General features: G+C 55.1%; 1 protein-coding gene across 34 annotated transcripts in view; it reads left to right on the forward strand.

Moving 5' to 3' along the window:
• The window catches only part of ANK2 (ankyrin 2), a 305,473-nt gene that overhangs the window by 263,866 nt on the left and 22,818 nt on the right, over window positions 1-18,789 (forward strand). For 28 of the 34 annotated variants that reach the window (XM_053658114.1, XM_053658111.1, XM_053658113.1 and 25 more), the window contains 10 exons: window positions 2,966-3,190; window positions 5,510-5,664; window positions 6,247-6,458; window positions 6,687-6,891; window positions 8,556-8,652; window positions 10,725-10,953; window positions 11,694-11,819; window positions 13,880-14,002; window positions 15,548-15,580; window positions 17,000-17,021. In XM_053658114.1, coding sequence (XP_053514089.1) covers window positions 2,966-3,190; window positions 5,510-5,664; window positions 6,247-6,458; window positions 6,687-6,891; window positions 8,556-8,652; window positions 10,725-10,953; window positions 11,694-11,819; window positions 13,880-14,002; window positions 15,548-15,580; window positions 17,000-17,021 — 1,427 coding nt within the window. Of the gene's footprint in view, window positions 1-2,965; window positions 3,191-4,586; window positions 4,686-5,509; window positions 5,665-6,246; window positions 6,459-6,686; window positions 6,892-8,555; window positions 8,653-10,724; window positions 10,954-11,693; window positions 11,820-13,879; window positions 14,003-15,547; window positions 15,581-16,999; window positions 17,022-18,789 lie in introns of all 34 variants that reach the window. The other 6 variants (XM_053658115.1, XM_053658106.1, XM_053658126.1 and 3 more) reach the window with 2 other exon arrangements.

The raw sequence follows: 18,789 nt of genomic DNA on the forward strand, positions 1-18,789 counted from the left end.
TGCTTCGGCAATGTCCCGGGTTCACTGTAGGTGCTCAAAAAAATGTTAGTGTCCCCATTGGTTCTTAGATGTTGTGCTGTCCTGTCTTTTTGACGATGTTCAAACTCTCCAAAGCCAGGTGGGTGTAGGCAGAGGAAGGCGAGGGGGGCAGCATTCGCTCGCCGCAGGTCTCTGTCGCAGGGGGCTGAGTCCTCACCGGCCCTCCCTGCAGGTGGCACCTCCCTGCCTTGCCTGTGGCCACACCAACCACAGGCTGAGCCCCAGCCAGGCGTCGGCCGCCCGCACACACCTTGCTCCGCGTCTCCACTTCCACGCCAGCCACTAGATGGCTTACGGACAGGGTCTCGTCCCAGTTTTAATCTCCTGGAAACGAGAGGACCAAACCCATTTAATTGACTTTAGCATCACCTCATGACTCAACACCGTACAGCCTTCCCCCTTTTCCTGTGGCACAAAAAAGTCTCTTTCATCTGCTTTTAGGATTTGGAAATGTACACAGAACAACAACCCTCAGCTTGGGTTGTACTGCCAACCCAAGTCCCGACACCTTTCGATAATCTGACATTTTAATGAAAATGCTCAAATGCTCACCCAATTTTGTTATAAACAATTGGGACTAAGTGACCAGCATGTTGACTTTCATCTAAAAGACTTCCCATCAGCATCCAGATAGCACTTCAATCACTGGCTCTCTTATTCCCTGTCATTTGGAGAAGCCTGCTTTCAGTTCGCAGCTCCACACGCTCAGCTGTTTTATCAGCTGGCTCCCTGCAGTGACGTTGCCGGAGTCTGATTCTGTGGCTCTAGGGCCCGGAAGACCGGCGTGTGGTCGTTCGAATGAGTTCAGAGTGGATCGTCTGCCCAGAGATGGGACAAGTACATCCCCTTCTGCACGAGCTGTCCTCTCCCTGCGTTAGATGAAAATCGGGACAGCGTTTCCCAGCTCGCTCCTCTCACCCTGCCGCTCACTCACTCAGCGGTTGTCCTCCTCCCTACAGTGTCGCCCACCTCGTGCCAGGACCCAGGCGGCACGGGATCACTGCTGCCAGGGCTCCTTCCCAGGCACCAGGGACGAATGTGGTTTCGGGTCAGCGAAGCCTTCCTTGGGGCTCAGACTCCGAGCCTGAGCCCCACTCCCAGCAGGGCAGCCCCTGGTGTGAGGGTAACAGTGTCTCAGGAACAGGAGGCTGTGGGGTGAATGGGAGCAACAGGGTTTCACACGGAGCAGCCGATGAAAAGGGGGTGAAACACGTACCAACACGTTCAGCCAGCAATGTAGCCCTTCGGCCTCTGGATAGAAGGTCCCCAGAAGGGACGCTCTGCACACCCCGAGGTGGAGAAAGTGGCGCAGGAGCCGTGCCAGTGCCAGCCTTGCCAGCACACAGGTACAAACACCCGGCAGGTGCCCGGGCAGAAATGCCCGAGTGCCTTCAGCAGGTGCAGACAGCAGGGAGGCTGCCAAACATAGTCAAAGTCATAAGACAGAAGCAAAACCTTCATATTCACCACAAGTGTCATTCTTTTGAGCAACAGCATATTTTAAAAAGGTGACATGGTAGTAAGAAAAGCAGCTGACATTCTCACACGTGTTTTGACAAAGACCTGAAACATCCACATTGGGGCCTGAACTCTTGATCACCCTCCCCCCACCCCCGGTGGGGCCACAGTAAGCACGCTGGTCAGGGTGTGCGGGCCTCGGGTGCCTCCGCGTGACGGCTGTGCAGGCTCTGGGCCCTGCCTGTGCCTTTGGGGACGAGCGGCGGGCGCTCTAACTACATGCCTGGCGAAGCCTGTGCTGTGCTGTGAGGGGTGCTGAGCTCTTTCTCTTCACTCGTGTAAAAATGACACAAGTGCATTGTGCTTCGGTCCCACAAGGACCTAGGCTGGACGCCTGCCCGTGTGTTGGGTGTTGCCGTGGACACGGTGCTGTGTGGGGCTGCTGGCTGAGCCCGGGTGCACCCAGGTGCTGCTTCCTTCCTGCTGTTTTGGCGTCCAAACCTCGCGAATGCAATGACACTGCCAAAGATGGCAACGGGGCCCGTGTCTGGGACACACGCCGCCTGCCCATGTGTCCGTGTGCGTGTGCAGGCAGAGCTGCTCCAGGGCAAAGCCAGTTCCTCCAGGACGTCAGTGAGGGTGGTGACGGACAAAGTGACAGGAGCCCCACCGATCCTCAGCGTTCAGACCGACCCTTCCCCCGACACACAGGCCGAGCCACCTGGGATGGATGGCTGCCCATGAACCATGAGCTGGGCCGAACAGGAGCAAAAATGACGGAGACACCCTTCCACTTCTAAATCGTCCGTGATTCTCCACATTCACTTCGCTACACTTTGGGGACAGTCACAGGGCACTGACACCCTCCCTGGCAGGAGCCAGGGTTTCCCGCATCACACATGGAGCAGAGGGACCGTCACCTCTCCTGCCCCGACGTTGGCTCCTGTGAGCTGGGTGCACATTCATGGTGTGACCTTGGGAGAGGCCTGTGCATCCTTTTTTAAGTCCCAAAATTACATTACGATGAGTTGGACAAGACGTAACTTGGAAAAGCCAAGTGGAATTAACTTACCGCAGCTTCTCTGTCCTCACTTGACTCTGTGTGTGGGATTTTCAGGGCACACGCAGGAAGGAGACTCCTCAGCGTCTTCACAGAATTCCATTCCACTTTCCATGTCAACTGCATATGTTTTTGATGTACAGTTTATCATGACCATTGTCAACAAAAATTAGCTGAAACCTTAGGTTTCAGGTAAAAATAGCATGAAAATTAAAACAGTAGCACAACCAAAATCAAGGCATTGGTGTAAAGTAAAACAACTTTCAAAGGCAGATTTTTCCCGCCGTGCATGCCAAGAACGAGGGGATGACTTGAGGACACAGCATTACGGGCCTCAGTGACCCCCCCCGAGCTTGTGCCCCTGCCCTCGATCTTGCAAACTCGGCCACCGTCTGCTCTCCCTTTCAGCTTCCTGGTCAGTTTCATGGTGGACGCCCGCGGGGGCGCCATGCGGGGCTGCAGACACCACGGGCTGCGCATCATCATCCCGCCACGCAAGTGCACGGCCCCCACGCGGGTCACCTGCCGCCTGGTGAAACGCCACCGACTGGCCACCATGCCCCCGATGGTGGAAGGAGAAGGCCTGGCAAGCCGCCTCATCGAAGTCGGACCCTCTGGTGCTCAGTTCCTGGGGTAAGAGTCTCTGATAAGCCTCCCACTCTGTCCCTGGCGAGCGTGCACCCCTCCTGACGCCACTAGGCTGGAAGGCACAAAGGTGCGTCAAATGTGGTAAACGGACTTGGCCCTGTGGAGTTTTCTGAGAGTTGGAAGTGATGTCTTGAGGCCCAGCTCCACTTCCACACTTGTTCTTTCAAGGCTTCCATGGGCTCAACTGGGAGGCTCCTTATGACTCCGTCTTTGCACGTGGCAGCAGCTGCTGGCCTCCCAGTGTGGGTGACTGTGGTGGGCCACGGTGGGCCTTCTTTTCCCCACTGAGGCCTACATGGTAAAGTCGTAAGAAAAAAAAACTGCTCTATTCCAGACGTGAGCGTGAGTTGTGAGAGAATCACCCTCGGGAAGGGAGTGTCCCTTTATAGAAGGGCCCAAAGTCAGTCTGTGTCCTGTCTCGTCCGTCACCACAGTCGCTGCCTCGCGTGTGACAATCACACAGGCAGGCTGTCTGGTCACAGTGGTCATTAAGATGATGAAATCTAGACGCATGTCTACCATCCTTGTTTTAGCAATTTTGAGCCGAAATTAGCCTTTAATTTTCTATTTGTTTGAATGGCTGCTGTTTTATTAAGTGGTATTTCAACCTGCTGAGAAATACGTAGCTTCCGCTGAAAACTGACAAAAAGATGAAGTTCTAGAGGGGGATGAGTTTCAAAATATTTTGAAACGAATCAATTGTATTTAAGTCCTGTCACAGCAAGTCTTTGTGCTCAAGTCCTGTGTGTCACGAGCCCTTGCTTTGCTTGTGTCACATGGGAGAGAGCTCTTGCTCTGGAACTAGGAATCAATCTAAAACCTCGTGATTCGGAGCCAACTGTTCATGGGTTGCTCCGAATTACGTGTCTGTGTTTGCGGTTCTAGAAACCCCTCCCGGGTCCGTCAGACCAGAGCTCCAGGGGGAGCCCGCGGGGGTCTGGGTGGAGTCGGTCTGCACCCCCTGTCCCTTGCTGCCCCAGGCCCATTCCCTCCCTCACACTCTGGTTGTGGGGGCACATCTGTGCGGGAATCTCCGTGGAAACATCAGGCCTCTGTACAGAGTCCGAGTTTTCATTGTATTCCCAGCAGCTTTGTCTTTCCTGTGGAGCAGCACATTTTTCCTTTTTTGGCTCGTGCCCTGGCCCTGGCCCTGGCCCTGGCCCTGGGGGAGCCTCACCAGGGACACACCCACCCCCATGAGCTCTGGCGTCCCTGCACCTCCATTGAGCACTCGGGCCATTCGCACCTGGCTCCCTGTGACCAATGGAGGGGGCAGAACCAAAGCCGGCCCTGTCGATCTGCAGTGGCGCTGGCGCCGGTGGAAGCCGCACCTGAAGCTGACTGATGTTCTCTCTTTCACTGCTGCTTTGGATGTGCTCAGTAAACTGCACCTGCCAGCGGCTCCCCCCCCACTTAATGAGGGAGAAAGCTTGGTCAGCCGCATCCTTCAGCTGGGGCCTCCTGGAACCAAATTCCTTGGGTAGGAGCGACTTAAAGCACATTGATGGCTGTGGGCCCCTCCTCCTCCTCCTGCAGTATGATTTCTCTTTTGTCATCGTGCCATGACGTGTCCCTCTCTATGATTTCAATTCTGTATATGACCTCTCTTTAGTGGACCATTTCTGACCCCTGTGGTATGTGACTTTTGTTTTTGAGTGATGTTTTTATGCCTTTTCCCTTAAAGTGCTGTGACCTTATTTTCGTTAAAGCATGAGCCCTGCCTAGTGGTGCTATGTGCTAATTATGATGTCGTCATGATAAATTTGGAGTCTGTATCAAAGCAACCTGGACCGGAAGGCCGGCGGCCTCTGTGAACCTAGAGGGGGCGGGCCTGAGCCTCACAGGCACCATGCCCAGCTGTCTGCGGGGCTCGCGGGCTGCACCGTGCGTGCTGCACCGTGCGTGCTGCTGGCGGTGCTCTCACCGGACCCCGAGTGCATGCCTCTGCAGTTTCCGCGGTCCCCACGGTGCCTGAGCCACTCCCTGTCCCACGGCGGCATCATTCGGCGCCTCGCAGGGAGCGCCCAAGGAGGCTGGTGCACAGCCTAGACACGCATGTTTGTTCCTTTACGCACATCGAAGAAGTTCCAGAATGCCTCCTGCACTCACAGGGGGGCGTCCCGGGGCTCCAGGCGGCAGCGCGTCCCTGGGGACCCATGCCCCGAAGTGGGACGTTGCTCTGGGGCCGTCGTTAGCCAGTGCTCTGTCCCCAGAGAGAGGAATCCAGGTCACTTTGCCACAGACAGTCGCGTGCGTGCCGCAGTGGCGGGCCCCTGTCCACACCGGTGTCTCGCTTGCCGCCAGGCCTGTCGTCGTGGAGATCCCCCACTTCGCTGCCCTCCGCGGGAAGGAGAGGGAGCTGGTGGTGCTGCGCAGCGAGAACGGGGACGGCTGGAAGGAGCACTGCTGCGAGCACACGGAGGACGAGCTCAACGAGGTCCTCAACGGCATGGACGAAGGTGCGGGGCTGGGGCGTGGCCGGCCGCGAGGGGGCCTGGCAGCGAAGCTCTTGGACTCCAGGGCCACGTGTGTGTGCGTGCACGCGTGTCATTCCGGCGCAGCGGGTGTCTGGTGTGCTCCCTGGCGACGAGTCAGGTTTGCCTGGTCCTCTGTTGTGACCTTCAGGAAAATAAAATCCAAATCAGGGATTCGGATCAGGGACCCGCTCAGTCCAAACTTCCCGCTCCTCACCCTCGTCTGCATTTCCGCTTCGCCCACCTGCCCGCCCTGCTGCAGGCTGGGAGAAGCCTGTGGCCCTGTGAGTATGGTGGATGGCACGCAGGTGGCTCACGGTCGCAGGGAGTCGAAACCCTGGGCTCATGGTCATTGTGCCACAAAGGCCCTTTCTACACACACAGTGGCTGCCTCAGCGACAGTCACCGCTGGAGGGACCCCGTAGACACAGGCCTGCAGGACAGACCGGGTCCCACACGACACCCTGAGGACTGAGAGTTGGGGGTGCAGTGAGGGGGGAACCCAGTGCGCTGGCGAGGGGAAGGCCGCCCGGCGTTGACCGTGGCCGCACATGTTGTCGCCCGCAGTGCTGGACAGCGCGGAGGACCTGGACCGCAAGCGCATCTGCCGCATCGTCACTCGCGACTTCCCGCAGTACTTCGCTGTGGTGTCGCGCGTCAAACAAGACAGCCACCTGATTGGGCCTGAGGGCGGCGTGCTGAGCAGCACCGTGGTGCCTCAGGTGCAGGCCGTGTTCCCCGAGGGTGCGCTGACCAAGCGGATCCGCGTGGGCCTGCAGGTGCGGCGGGCACGCGGGCGGGGGCGCTGCAGGGAAGGGGGGGCCCTGCTGGGGGTGGCGCGGTCAGAGCGTGCTGGAGAGGGGCCTCCCTGCCACACAGTAGGTCTTGTACAGGAGGGCAAGTATCCGCCACCCCAGTTCCACACTGACAGCCACCACACTGAGGGATGAGACAAAAAGCAACATATTAAAACGGTCTGTTGTCTGTCGTATGTTTTCTTTGCAAAGGCTCAGCCGATGCACAGTGAGCTGGTCAAGAAGATCCTCGGGAACAAGGCCACCTTCAGCCCCATAGTCACGTTGGAGCCTCGAAGGAGGAAATTCCACAAGCCCATCACCATGACCATCCCTGTCCCCAAAGCTGCCAGCGACGTTGTGCTGAATGGCTTTGGGGGAGAAGCGCCAACCTTGAGGCTGCTGTGCAGTATAACAGGTGAGGTCCCAGGACCCCGCGAGTGGGAGGCTCTGGGACAGGGTGTCCGGCCTGTGGTGTCTCTGGGCCACCCAGAAGAAGCGGCGCTGTCTTGGGCCACACATTAAATACAGCGCAACACATAATCACAAACAAAATCTCATAACGTTTTAAATGAACTTACGATTTTGTGTTGGGCTGCATGTGGCCTATGGGCCCAGGTTGGACACCCTTACGTCTAGAAGAAGACACTTGGACAGTTGGGACTTGCCTGAGGTCACACCTCAGACTCCAGAGGAGCCGAGAGTCACACGCAGGCCCGTGGACCTGTCAGCCTCCACGGAGCCTCACCTTGCACCTTTCTGAAAACAAGCACCATCCTGAGTGATTACATCCAGTAGTTCAAACCTGACCTCTGTCTCGGAGTTGGTTATGTCTCCATCCTTGGTCTGTTAAACTGACTTTGGAAAACCAGAGTAAAGTTTCTCCTGGATTAACTGAATTTGGTCTTTTCAGTTGACGGTTGTAGTAGCGTTCAGACAACTGCCCAACTCCAGACAGACACCCTGGAATACTGCTGGTCTGAGCCCAACGACCAACAGTGGGAGGGCCCCCCGCCCCCCACCCCATCCCTTGGCTGGTGACCCCCTGTTCGTGCTGACCCCAAGCTGCTGCTGTTCTGTCAACATCTGTGCCCTGTCAGAGGGAGTGACAGTCGGCCTTGGTCGCCTGGTTGCTGGAGGGCACTGACCAAGAGGATCCCCCTGGGCCTGCAGGTGCGGCAGCACGTGGGCGGGGCGCTTGTTCCCCTGCTTTGTTCTCTCTCGGGGTCTCCCTTCGTATCCATGTATCTCTACACTTAGGACAGTGAGCCATTGAGACCACCCCATACATTTAGTAAAATGCAAAATTTTACCCCATTCGTTTAATAAAAGGCAAAATTCAAAACGTGGGCCCACAGGAGCACAGGGGAGCCCTTCCTCGCTCCTGGTTGTTACTGCGCCTCCGGCTTGGGTGTCCTCTGTTGTTCAGGGCCCTGTGCACCCTTTCGTGCCCGTGAGATACAGTGTGTGGACTCGAGGCAGCGGAGACAGTGTGCGGGCTTTTCCTGATCCTGCCGTCAGCCCAGTGAGCGGACCACATGGCCGAGACGCCATCCGCCGGGTCGGGCTACTCATGGGCCTCTGTCTGTCTGTCCATCTGCCTGCAGAGTTCATTGAGCTCTTAATGTTTCCCAAGATTTTTCTGCTAACCTTCCATTGTACGTTGAGAGAAAGTTTTATTTTATGAAAGAATTGTGTGAAATGAGAAGTTCAGGAGCAACAGAGTACCTGGGTTTCCCATTAAACAGAGCCTTCAGCTCCTGGGTCAGGTACAGGGTCTTCTGAAATCGCTGGCCGTGCACAAATGTATCTTCAGGGCCAGCAACCCCAGTACAGGCCTCCGAGTGTCAGGCACAGGCCCAGACGCCCGGTAGCACAAAGCGGGAGTTCAAACAGCCACCCTCCGCTCCGGAAGCTGGGTCAGCTGTCCCGTCTGTGCTGCCTTTTAGTGACTTTGCTCCCAGTGTGTCACTGCGGGGGCAGGGCCTACGCCGGCAACTGCATCCGGCCGGAACCACAAAGACTCACTTCACCACCGGACTCAGAGTTGTGCCTGGTGCCTCAGTGGTCCTGTTATTTCAGGTGGAACCACCCCTGCCCAGTGGGAAGACATCACGGGAACCACGCCGCTGACGTTTGTCAACGAGTGTGTCTCCTTCACCACCAACGTGTCTGCCAGGTACGTGGTGCGGACCGCCCCTGGCCACACCGCCCCGCTGTGGCTGCCGCTGGGTTTGATTCCATTTCTTATGTTCTTCAAAAGCGAGTGTTTGTTAGTTTGGTTTTCAACATGGTCTGCATTGCTTTTCCTATTTTAAACCAGACCCCCACCCCCGCCACCACAAATGGGGTAGGAACGATACAGCAACAGAGTGCACCCAGCCAGATTAAAATCTGAGGGGGACAAGCCACGGTCAGGTCGGCCCCGGGGCCTCAGGAACAGCGCGTTCCCTGCTGTCAGCAAAGACCGGAGCTGCTTTCCAGCAGGACGTGGCAAGGTCGGAGCCAGGCATCTGCACGTCTGGGTGACAAGTGCTCCACCTGTTTCTGTGGCTCCCACCCTCGTGGACGTGGCCTGGTCTTGTCCACGGCACTCGCTAGCTCGTTTACTGTTCACTCTGCCCCAGGATCTGTAATGGGTGCTGGGCACTGCCCCCACGTTTAATTTGTCACGACCACAGACTTGGCCGTGTGTCCATTGTACAGATGGAGGATCTGACTCCGAGTGGGTTTGGGCTCAACTTCCTGTTTGGCGGGCAGAGGGGAAGGGCACGCAGGGACAGCTCAGAGACGCGGCAGCTGGGGTGGTGGCTCTGTGCTGGGCGAACCCAATCCTCCCTTCCCATGCAGAGAGGACGGGCACTGGAACCGGAGGCTCCGCAGGGGCCCAGGGGCGCGTCTGGTGGCCAGAGCGGCGCCCGCGCGGAGGGGGCTCCCGACTTGTGCTGGAGCCTGAGGGGCAGCTGCCTGAGGGGCAGCTGTGGGTGGGAGAGAGGACCCTGGGGACAGGTCAGACAGGGCACCACGGTGGGGCCCGCTCAGGAGAACACACGCCCCTGGTTACCATGCTCCTGTGCCCGCCGTGAGCTCCCAGACAGCTGAGGGAACAGTGAGCAGAGCACAGATGAGTCAGAACAACGGGGAGTGTCTGCCGACAGCCAGCTCCTGCACCGAACTGGAGACCACTGTGCTCAGTGAAGCACCCGACAGGCTCCACACGTGCGGTGCTGAGAACATGGAGTTCATGGAGACGGGGATTCTGCCAGGTGTCACGTTCAGGGGAGAGGGACAGTTAGAAGTGGATGTTTCATGGGCTCTGTGTTCTGTGTGGGCCAGTGGAGATGGGGCCCCGCGTGGTGAATGCATTTCACTGTGGTTGACATAGAAAGTTTTATGTTATGTGTATTTCACCAAAGCAGTGAAAAGGACAAGAAGAGATGGATGAGGAACTGGACGAAACAGGCTGAGGGGCAAAGGGAATCTCGGGGGTGTGGGCCCGGCATGGGGAGGAGGCACCGTCGCAGAGCAAGGCTTAGAGCCACAGTGCAGGGGCCCCGACGTGCATGTGAACAGCAAATGGAGAAGATGTCTCCGAGCAGTCCCGGCTTTCTCCACGGGGGTGTTCCTCCTGGGGCTGGGCGTGACGTGAACACAGGGCTCAGCGGGAAGTGGCCAGGCCAGGCCACAGGCTCAGTGCAGTGGCCAAGCTCACAGAGCCCCCAAGCTGGCAACGTCCCTCAGGGGCCATGCTCTGTGGCCCTGACAAGGTCTGCAGCAGAACAGATTCCCAGGTGGTGGGGCAGGTCCCCCCTGGGTGACGGGAGAGGTTTTGGAAGAGTGATGAGGTGAGGAAAACCTGGGTCGATTTGACTGAGAAGCGTGAAGTATGTGGAAGAGGGGAGGGATGGAGGGGCTCAGGGGCCCCCCGGTCCAAGGTCCAGGCAAGACGGCCCAGGTTTGCACCCCCGAGGGTGCTGGGACCTGGGGTGTGGACTTCAGAAGACTGGACACATGGATGCACGTGTGTCAAGAAATTCACACACATGCGGGTTTCGTAGTTGGCGGCAAACACGGCATCGTCCTCAGCGCCCCTGCCTCTCGCTCTGTCCTTTCCTGTCTTGCCTTGTCTCCGTCTCACTCTTGTTCTTTTCTAAGAAGCATTTAGCAGCGACTTCGATCCCACTGGGGGAACGGATGCTTTTCGGCTGCTGCACGTCAGCTTCAGGTGACTGACCTGGAACCGTTTTCTAGGTTCTGGCTGATAGACTGTCGACAAACCCAGGAATCTGTCACCTTTGCCTCCCAAGTGTACCGAGAAATCATCTGTGTGCCCTACATGGCCAAGTTCGTGGTGTTTGCCAAGTCCCACGACCCCATCGAGGCCAGGCTGCGGTGTTTCTGCATGACCGACGACAAGGTGGACAAGACGCTGGAGCAGCAGGAGAACTTCGCCGAGGTGGCCAGGAGCCGGGACGTGGAGGTAGGTGTTCCGAACAAGGTAGGCTGACATGTGCGCCTTTGTTCACGGGCCATGTGTAAAATTGCACTTCGTAAAGAAAGCCATAAACTAAAAAAAAAAAATAGAAGTCTACATTTTGATCAGTTAGAAGGTCAAGGTCCAAAATCAGCTATTTTTAGACGGTTGGGACCAGTTCTGCGGGGACACCATCAGCGTACAGGAGGTAACAGTCTTCCCTGACAGATTTTCTTGGGGAAAATTGTGACTTATTGAGCAAGTCTGCAGCAACGATAACAGGTCAGATGGGTTTATCTTTCGTTGACACTCACACCGATTGTTGGCCGTAGAGAAAGCAGTTGGGAAGCACGTCCTCACTGAGTGTGGAGTGCCGGGGCACTTCCACAGCACCCTCTGCGGATGGCGTTTCTCATCGGCGTGGGTTTGAGGAGTGGGGTCGGGCGGCCTGACTCGTCAGAAGTCCACATTCAGGGTTTAAAGATGTGCCATTCAGTCTGGGGGGTGGCCTGATGCGATGTTGGAAACGGGGACATCCACGCGACAGGCCGCCGCGCCCCGCAGGCAGGCGGGTGAGGAGTGGAAGGGGGACGTGAGGACGCGCCTCGCCGCCGGTGAGACGGCACATCCGCAGTTTGGGGAGGGCTGTGTGTGCAGGTCCAGGCTCCCGGTGGCAGCGCCCGCTCTTCACGTGGAGGCCCAGCAGTGACGCAGCTGCCGTCTCCCCGCCGTTCCTGTCTCCCCAGGTGCTGGAAGGGAAGCCCATCTACGTGGACTGTTTCGGCAACCTCGTGCCCCTGACCAAGAGCGGCCAGCACCACATATTCAGCTTCTTTGCCTTTAAGGAGAACAGGCTTCCCCTCTTTGTCAAGGTAATAGCTGCGTGGCATTTCCAGGCACATTTGCTTCAAGACCAGCGAGGATTCGATTTCCTTCAGGAGAGAATTCTCGTTTTCAGTCATTTCTGGTGCTTATTTAAACCCTATCTATAAAATTGCAAAGTTCTGGGGAGCAACCCTTTTTACTTTTGAAAGTAAAATTCCACCATAGGTTTTATTTGTAGGCTGTGTTTAAGGATAAATAGCCAATTCATTAACTAGAAAAAGGGGTTTTCCTTTTTCCAGTTTTAAAGGAAGTCTCTCTCTTTTCTAAGTGTTACTTCTTTTAAATGTTTGTGCTTAAGTTTTTACAACATGTGAATTTCACAAAAGAAGAGACCAAGAGTTATAAGGGACAGTTTTTTGTAATAAAAGCTCTCAAAAGGCCCAGGAGCCCACGTCACCCAGTGAGAGCTTGTCCCCAGCACAGCCACAGGTGGCCGTACATTCACAGTCACTCAGCAAACATTCTCAGAGGCATGTGAGTGCCCCGTGAGTGTGTTAATCCAGATGAGTCTGGCCGCAATAAATTCAAGTTTCATTCTGGAACTTGCCCCTCCGAGTCTCAGGAGGGTCAACACTGTAAGTGAGAGGTTCACGGAACAGAAAGAAAGGGCTACTCATCCCCCCCCCGCCCCCGTTTCTCCGGCCACTCACTTCCCGCTGCTCACCTGCAGGCCCTTGTCTGGGGCTGATGCACAGTCCGCCCCGGACTGGGACTGGGCGCCGTCCGCCTTTTCCTGGTTCCACCCCGGGCGGCCGTCTGCATCCCCAGCAGTGTGTTGCCAGTGACCCTGTTACCACTCCACCCTCACGATTTCCTCAAGCCCGTGTCAGCCTGTGCGATGGTTTAGGTCTAGCACTGTTTCCCCAGGATCTCTCCTGAGCTTCCCGTTGTGCCATTTCTGGCTCAGTGGTTGTGCCCGAGTGAAGCTGGGTTCTTACCGAGCCCCCCACCAGCAGGAACTGCTTATGGGCGGCGGAGCCATTTACCACAGACAGCTATCTAACTACACTGACGTTTAGTATCGCTGATGTCAGAAGTCACTTACAAACAAAAGGGGTGTGAGCGGCACAGGGACAGGTGCTCCACAGCTTAGGGAGAGCCGAGTGGGAAGGCCGCAGAGTGAATGGTCACTGGGTTACTGGGGTGCTGACGGGCTCCTCCACGCCCATTAGAATGGTCACTGCCTAAGAGAGAAAAGTCAGAAACTAGCAAATGTTGCTGGGGAGGCAGGGAAACTGGTCGGGCATAAAATGTGCGGCCCCATGGGAAACAGTGAGGTGAGTCCTCAGAACATTAAAGGTCCGTGGCCGCAGGATCCAGGGACTGCACTCATAGGTGTACCTGTGCCTGCGGGAGCTGAAAGCGGGACCCACTGACCCTGGCACCCATGCCGGTAAAGGCACCACTCGCCAGAACGTGGACAGTCTCAGGCATCCATTTGCAGAGAGATGCATTGATAAGACATGGCCCCATCCACTGAATGAAATGTCACTCGGCCCGTAAAAATCAGTGACATTCTGACACATGCTGCGGCATTGGTGGCCCTCACAGACATAGGCTGAGTGATATTAGCTGGGCACAGAAGGTTAGGTGCTGCCTAGTCTCTCTGTCTGGAGCACCGAGAAGAGGCTGGTGCAGAGACAGGTAGAGTTGAGGTCCCTGGGCCCAGGGCCGAGGAGATGGGGCAGTGGCCGGGTGGTGGGAGCAGAGAGTGTGTCCAAGACGCTGGGAACACGTGCCCAGCAGGGACAGTGACGGCACAGCTGTGTGAGTGTGCATTGTGCTGCCAGGTTGTGCACTGACTGTGTCAGCGTGAAAATGGAAATGGTAAATGTTGTTCTGTAGTTCACCACAGTTTTTTTAGAAAGCTGAATTACTTGTTTTAAAGGTTGTTTTAAATGGTAGTAGACCAGGAGAAAGGGCAGCTGCTAACCCTGACTCAGATCCTTAAATGCACCGTTGCCCCCGATGCTTTGGAGCGCCATCTGTGTAACGGTGGTCTCGCGCGTCCTGTGTGGGTGGCACACCTGTGCTTCTCTTATTCGAGGTACGAGACACGACTCAGGAACCCTGCGGACGACTGTCATTTATGAAAGAGCCGAAGTCCACCCGAGGCCTGGTGCATCAAGCGATCTGCAACCTGAACATCACCCTGCCCGTTTACATAAAGGTATGGAGAAGGCCGAGCAGTGCCTGCAGGCGTGGGGGGGCTTGTCTTCAGGTCCTTGGAAGTGTGACAGCAGGGACACGGTGCGAACACACGCCCTGGTCATTTCTGATCCCTTGTCAAGTCTGTGGCTCTCCACTGAAGTGAGGAAAAAGCAGCTCTGCTCTTCTCACATTAAACTCATTTCGATGGAGACATTACTATAGACACATCTTAGACGTGGGAGACAGAAAATTTGAAGTGAAGATTTTGGGGGGACTAATTTTTAAAAAACTAATAACTGATGGTGTCTGTCTGACAGCTTTTTGCGTGCCCTCTGAGGGCCACACTCAGGTGCCCAGATAGGCGGCTGCTTCGCCCCGTTCACAACCAGCCTGGAGAGGGGGGTCGGAGCTCACGTGCAGAGCAGCCTCACGATAGTCTGTCCTGCTGCTGAAGTGATTACCTGTTCATCTTATCACCTGTGGTATTTTAGGAGTAAATTAAATTTTCAACTAAATAGTTGATTACTATACAAAATACTTCCAATTCCAAGGAGTGGATTTGAAACCTTGTTGAAAAGGACAAAACGTGTTAGTTCCTGGCCCAGGTCCAACTGCAGGCACTGCTTTCTGGGCAGACCCCCCTGCAGAATTCCTCCTGGATTATGCAGAAATAACAGACCAAGAGGACAACTGAGTGAATTCAGGGCTGGGGATAATGTTTTATTTAAAAATATTTTAACCAGTATTCCTTCCCAATGGGACCCCCACGTAGCAACACCCAGGAGGTGGCGGCCACACGCCCAGGAATCTGAGCAGTGGGGCAGGTGTGGGGCAGGGAGGGGATGTATTTGAAACCCCAAATCTGGACCCCGTAAGACAGAGCACTTCCTTACTGCCTTCACCTACCAGGCTGTGTGTCCTGACTAATTACTCCTGTACACAGAGAACGAGTCATGTAGAGAATGGCTCATAGCATCATGTGCGATGCTGTGAGGCCTTATTTGATGAGAGTAAACCAATTTTATGTCTCTGTGGAGGAAGTGAGCTCCAGCTCTGACCTCAGTGAGCCCTCAGTGAGCTGTTGGGACAGACCAGTGCAGTCACTGGCGCCGAGGTGGTCTAGTAACCCAGCACACAGAGGAGAGTGCCCAGCGCCGCATGCTCCGGCTGCACCCGAGCGTTTGATGACTCTATTGCAGCAGAACCCCACACGGTGCCTGGGTGCCCCAACGATATTACACGCTTGTTCGTGGCCTTGGCATTCCCAGCCAGTCTCATCACCATGTCCACAGATGGGCGCCCTCCTAGCCACTCAGTGTTCAGCTTCGAGGCTGGTGGCTGACCATCTGGAATCAGTGTGTTTGTGATCCGGGTTCTCTTGTCTGTTGGATCTCCAGACGTTGGCATTCAGTTAATTTGTTGCCTGGCCCCTGTGAACTGTGAGAGAAATGAGGCCCCTGGACAGGGTGCCTCCTGTGGAGGCTGGTGGGCGGGGTCCTAACCTTTCCTCCTAAACTCTGCTCTTCGTGCTCTTTTCCATCACACGCGGCGTCTGGGCGGCCAGGAGTCAGAGTCAGACCAGGAACAGGAGGAAGAGGTAATTGTGTGACCTTGTCGCTTGGGGCGGCTGTGCTGTTGCTCGAGCCGTGGGGGCTGTGTGCTTGGAGGCTCTGCAGCCTCCGGGCGCTGTATGAGGACAGGTGTGTCCTTGCGATCGCCGCCCTGCCTCTGCAATAGCCACTCCTCTCTGCCAACTACTGACAGCCAAACCCTTGGCCCGTGGTTCTCAGAGGTCGGTCTGCAGACGCGGGGCCGGTCCTGGCCCATCGCAGTGGCCTGGAGACACTGTCCGCCTTCCGACTCGCACGTCCTCCCAGAGGCGGCTCCCGGAGGCCACCGGCGTTGGGTGCACCTGTGAACTTGGGCTCAAGCATTTCCTCAGCCTGGTTTTTGCCACACACGTTTATTTGTGTGTATCAGACGTAGAAGTTCTTCAGGCTCCTCGCTAATTTTTAAGTCAATGGGATCTTAAGACCGGGAAGTTTGGGAACCACGGAGACCAACCACCACGGAGCATGTAGTCCCTCCATCAGTCCCTGACTGTGCCACTGCGTGGGTGGTCCAGCAGGCTCCCTCCGGCTGCTTGGCACCGCAGCTCGGGCAGTGCCTTCCTCTGGCACAGGCAGAGGACACACGTCTCAGATGGGTCACCGGGACTAGGTGCCCATTGTAGTGATAGTTGCTTCTCTAGTTCAAGCCAGCTGGTTTGTTTCCCTTGTAAACCTCGGGAAACGCCCATATGTTATCGTGGACATGAAAGAAATCAGTGGCAAATCCTTGTACTTACGGATCAGCACATTAGTCCCCATTTAGTCCCCTGGTCACCCTCCCTTCAACGTCCGTTACTCTGTCTCACACCCGGTTTCCTTCCTGCACCTGTGACTCAGTCACCACAGCGGTGGGAACTTGGTCTCTGCCCCTTCCCCATGGGCCATGCAGTGACGAAGCCAACTTAGCTGCCTCCGATTGAGCCCTTCCTCTGAGCTTTAGGGTGTCTGTTGAACCATTTCAGGAAATATTCGGGGTGATAAGAGCAGTCTGTACCTTTTCAGTTGTGCTCTGGCTTGTAATTAGTGACAATGACATGCTCTCTGTAGAGTGTATTGTCCTGGCATGCTGTTTGTTCCAACGAACTTGGCACTTTCACACTTGTCTCTCTCTCCTGGGCCTTTTCCCTAACAAATGTGCATTTCTAACATCAAACACACCCTGGGTCCTGTCTTCCCAGGAATAACATGGTAGAAAAGACTTCTGCCTGTAGTGTCTAAAAGGAGGTTTGTTTTCTCAGAGTCTGGGTAAGAATGAAGGAGGCTGGCAGGGACGAGTGTAGTGGGGCCCCTGGCCCTCAGGCTTGGTGTCCCCATGTGTTGGGTCACGACTGGGGTCCCCCAAGCACATCGGGGCCAGGAGACGTGACGCTGTTGTAACCATTCAACTTATGTATGTTTTCTTTCAGGTCGATATGACATCAGAAAAAAGTAAGATTTTCTACAAAATTAACCTTGTTTGAAAGCTGGCTACAGTAAAGACAAGCATGAATTAAGATGCAAGCTAGTTGCCTTTACTAACCACAATCATAATTACACTTTTATATTCTTATTAACCATTAACATAGATTCAGAAAAGCAGCTTGGCTCGTTCCATGACAGATGGGCTCATGCGGCCTTGTTAGCAGTGAAATGTGATGACTGACCATCTGAGCATTCACTTTCTGGACACCCCCCTTCACCCTGCTCCTGCTGGCTTGTTAGAAACCTGCCGACTGTTTCTGTCCGTCTGTGAGCATGACGTTGTCCTCTCGTTTCTGTAGAGCGGACACGACAGTATCACTGTTTACACCCACCTTTCACTTTTGTGGGCTGCACCTGCCAAGGCGGTACCGTCCCCACCATCCCGGCCTGACCCTCCCCGACTCTTACTGTGGTGAAGTGGCTTCGGCAGGGCTTTCGAGGAAACATTCTGGGAAATAAGAGCCATGAATTCAAACACTGACGCCTCCTCGATGCAATGATTAATCACAATTTTAAATAATGGTGCGAATCCCAGAGCAGTGTGGCGCAGAGAGATGTGGTTGCCGGGCCTTCCTGGAGGCCTGCCTCGCCCAGTAACGTTTTCACGGGTTGGTTTGCTTCTGGTGACTTGGCTTCTTTTACGGAAGAACCTGAAATTTTCAGGGTATTTTTTTTGCTTTTATGCCCCAGATGCTTTAGGAAAAAAAATCTAATTGTTAATTTTTTTAATCTTTTAAAAAGATTTTGTTTTATTTTTAGAGAGAGGAGAAGGGGGGAAGAGAGGGTAACATCAGTGTGTGGTTGCCTCTCATGCACCCTCTACTGGGGACCTGGCCAGCAACCCAGGCATGTGCCCTGACTAGGAATCGAACTGGCGACCCTTTGGTTCACGGGCTGGCACTCAATCCACAGAGCCACACCAGCCAGGGCTGTTTTTCATTCGAAAGTGTATTTACGTTAACTGTATTTCAGGGTGGAGAGCCATGCTCACACGGTTGTCTGTCCTGCTTGCTGCTTTGAGGGCTATTTGAAGCCTTCGCATGGTCTGATTCACCCGAGTCACAGAAACACTTTTAACTGAGTCTCCTCGCCCTCCTGTGGGAGCCTTTCTCAGAGCCAGGACGTTGGAGCTCCTGGATGTTTTCGTTGGTTTACGTTTGAACAAGTCTGCATTGATATGATTAATATATTTTCACAAATGCATATTCACAGAAGATATCCCCTCAACAAATACCGACTCTGTCAAGAGAAGGCACTTTTGTTTGTGGTAAAGCTGGTCTGTTGCCACTGCCTTCGTTAGTTTTCTCCTTGAGGAGATTCCACTTTGTTCTCCCACTTTCTTGGGCAGAACGACTGTGTGGGTGTGAGCAGCCTGTTTCTTTGTTCCTTGGATACGGCCTTGGGATTAAACATCAGTGCAGGTAGCCCAGCCGTTACAAAAATCTATTCTGTTGCTATAACGCCTGGACCCTCCTGGGTCCTCCTGGGTGTTGTGAGTGTTTTAAATTTTCAAATATAGACTCATGTTTGGGTTTCTTTCAGTTTAAAGACAATGATTAAATAACACCCATCTGGGTGTAAAACAGTGTCCAGAGAAGGCGCTGTCGGAGGGCTCATCCCTGGTCCGATCCGCTCCCTCTGCTGGCGGTGCGGCCCCCCCACTGCCATGCCTATGCACCCCGGCCGCCCCGCATTCCACATCAGATGCGTGGGCTCGTAGGCAGGGTCGACGCTT

This window comes from Artibeus jamaicensis, unplaced genomic scaffold, assembly GCF_021234435.1.
Source record: "Artibeus jamaicensis isolate MK-2021 breed Jamaican fruit bat unplaced genomic scaffold, CSHL_Jam_final scaffold_537, whole genome shotgun sequence".
Lineage (NCBI taxonomy): Eukaryota > Metazoa > Chordata > Mammalia > Chiroptera > Phyllostomidae > Artibeus > Artibeus jamaicensis.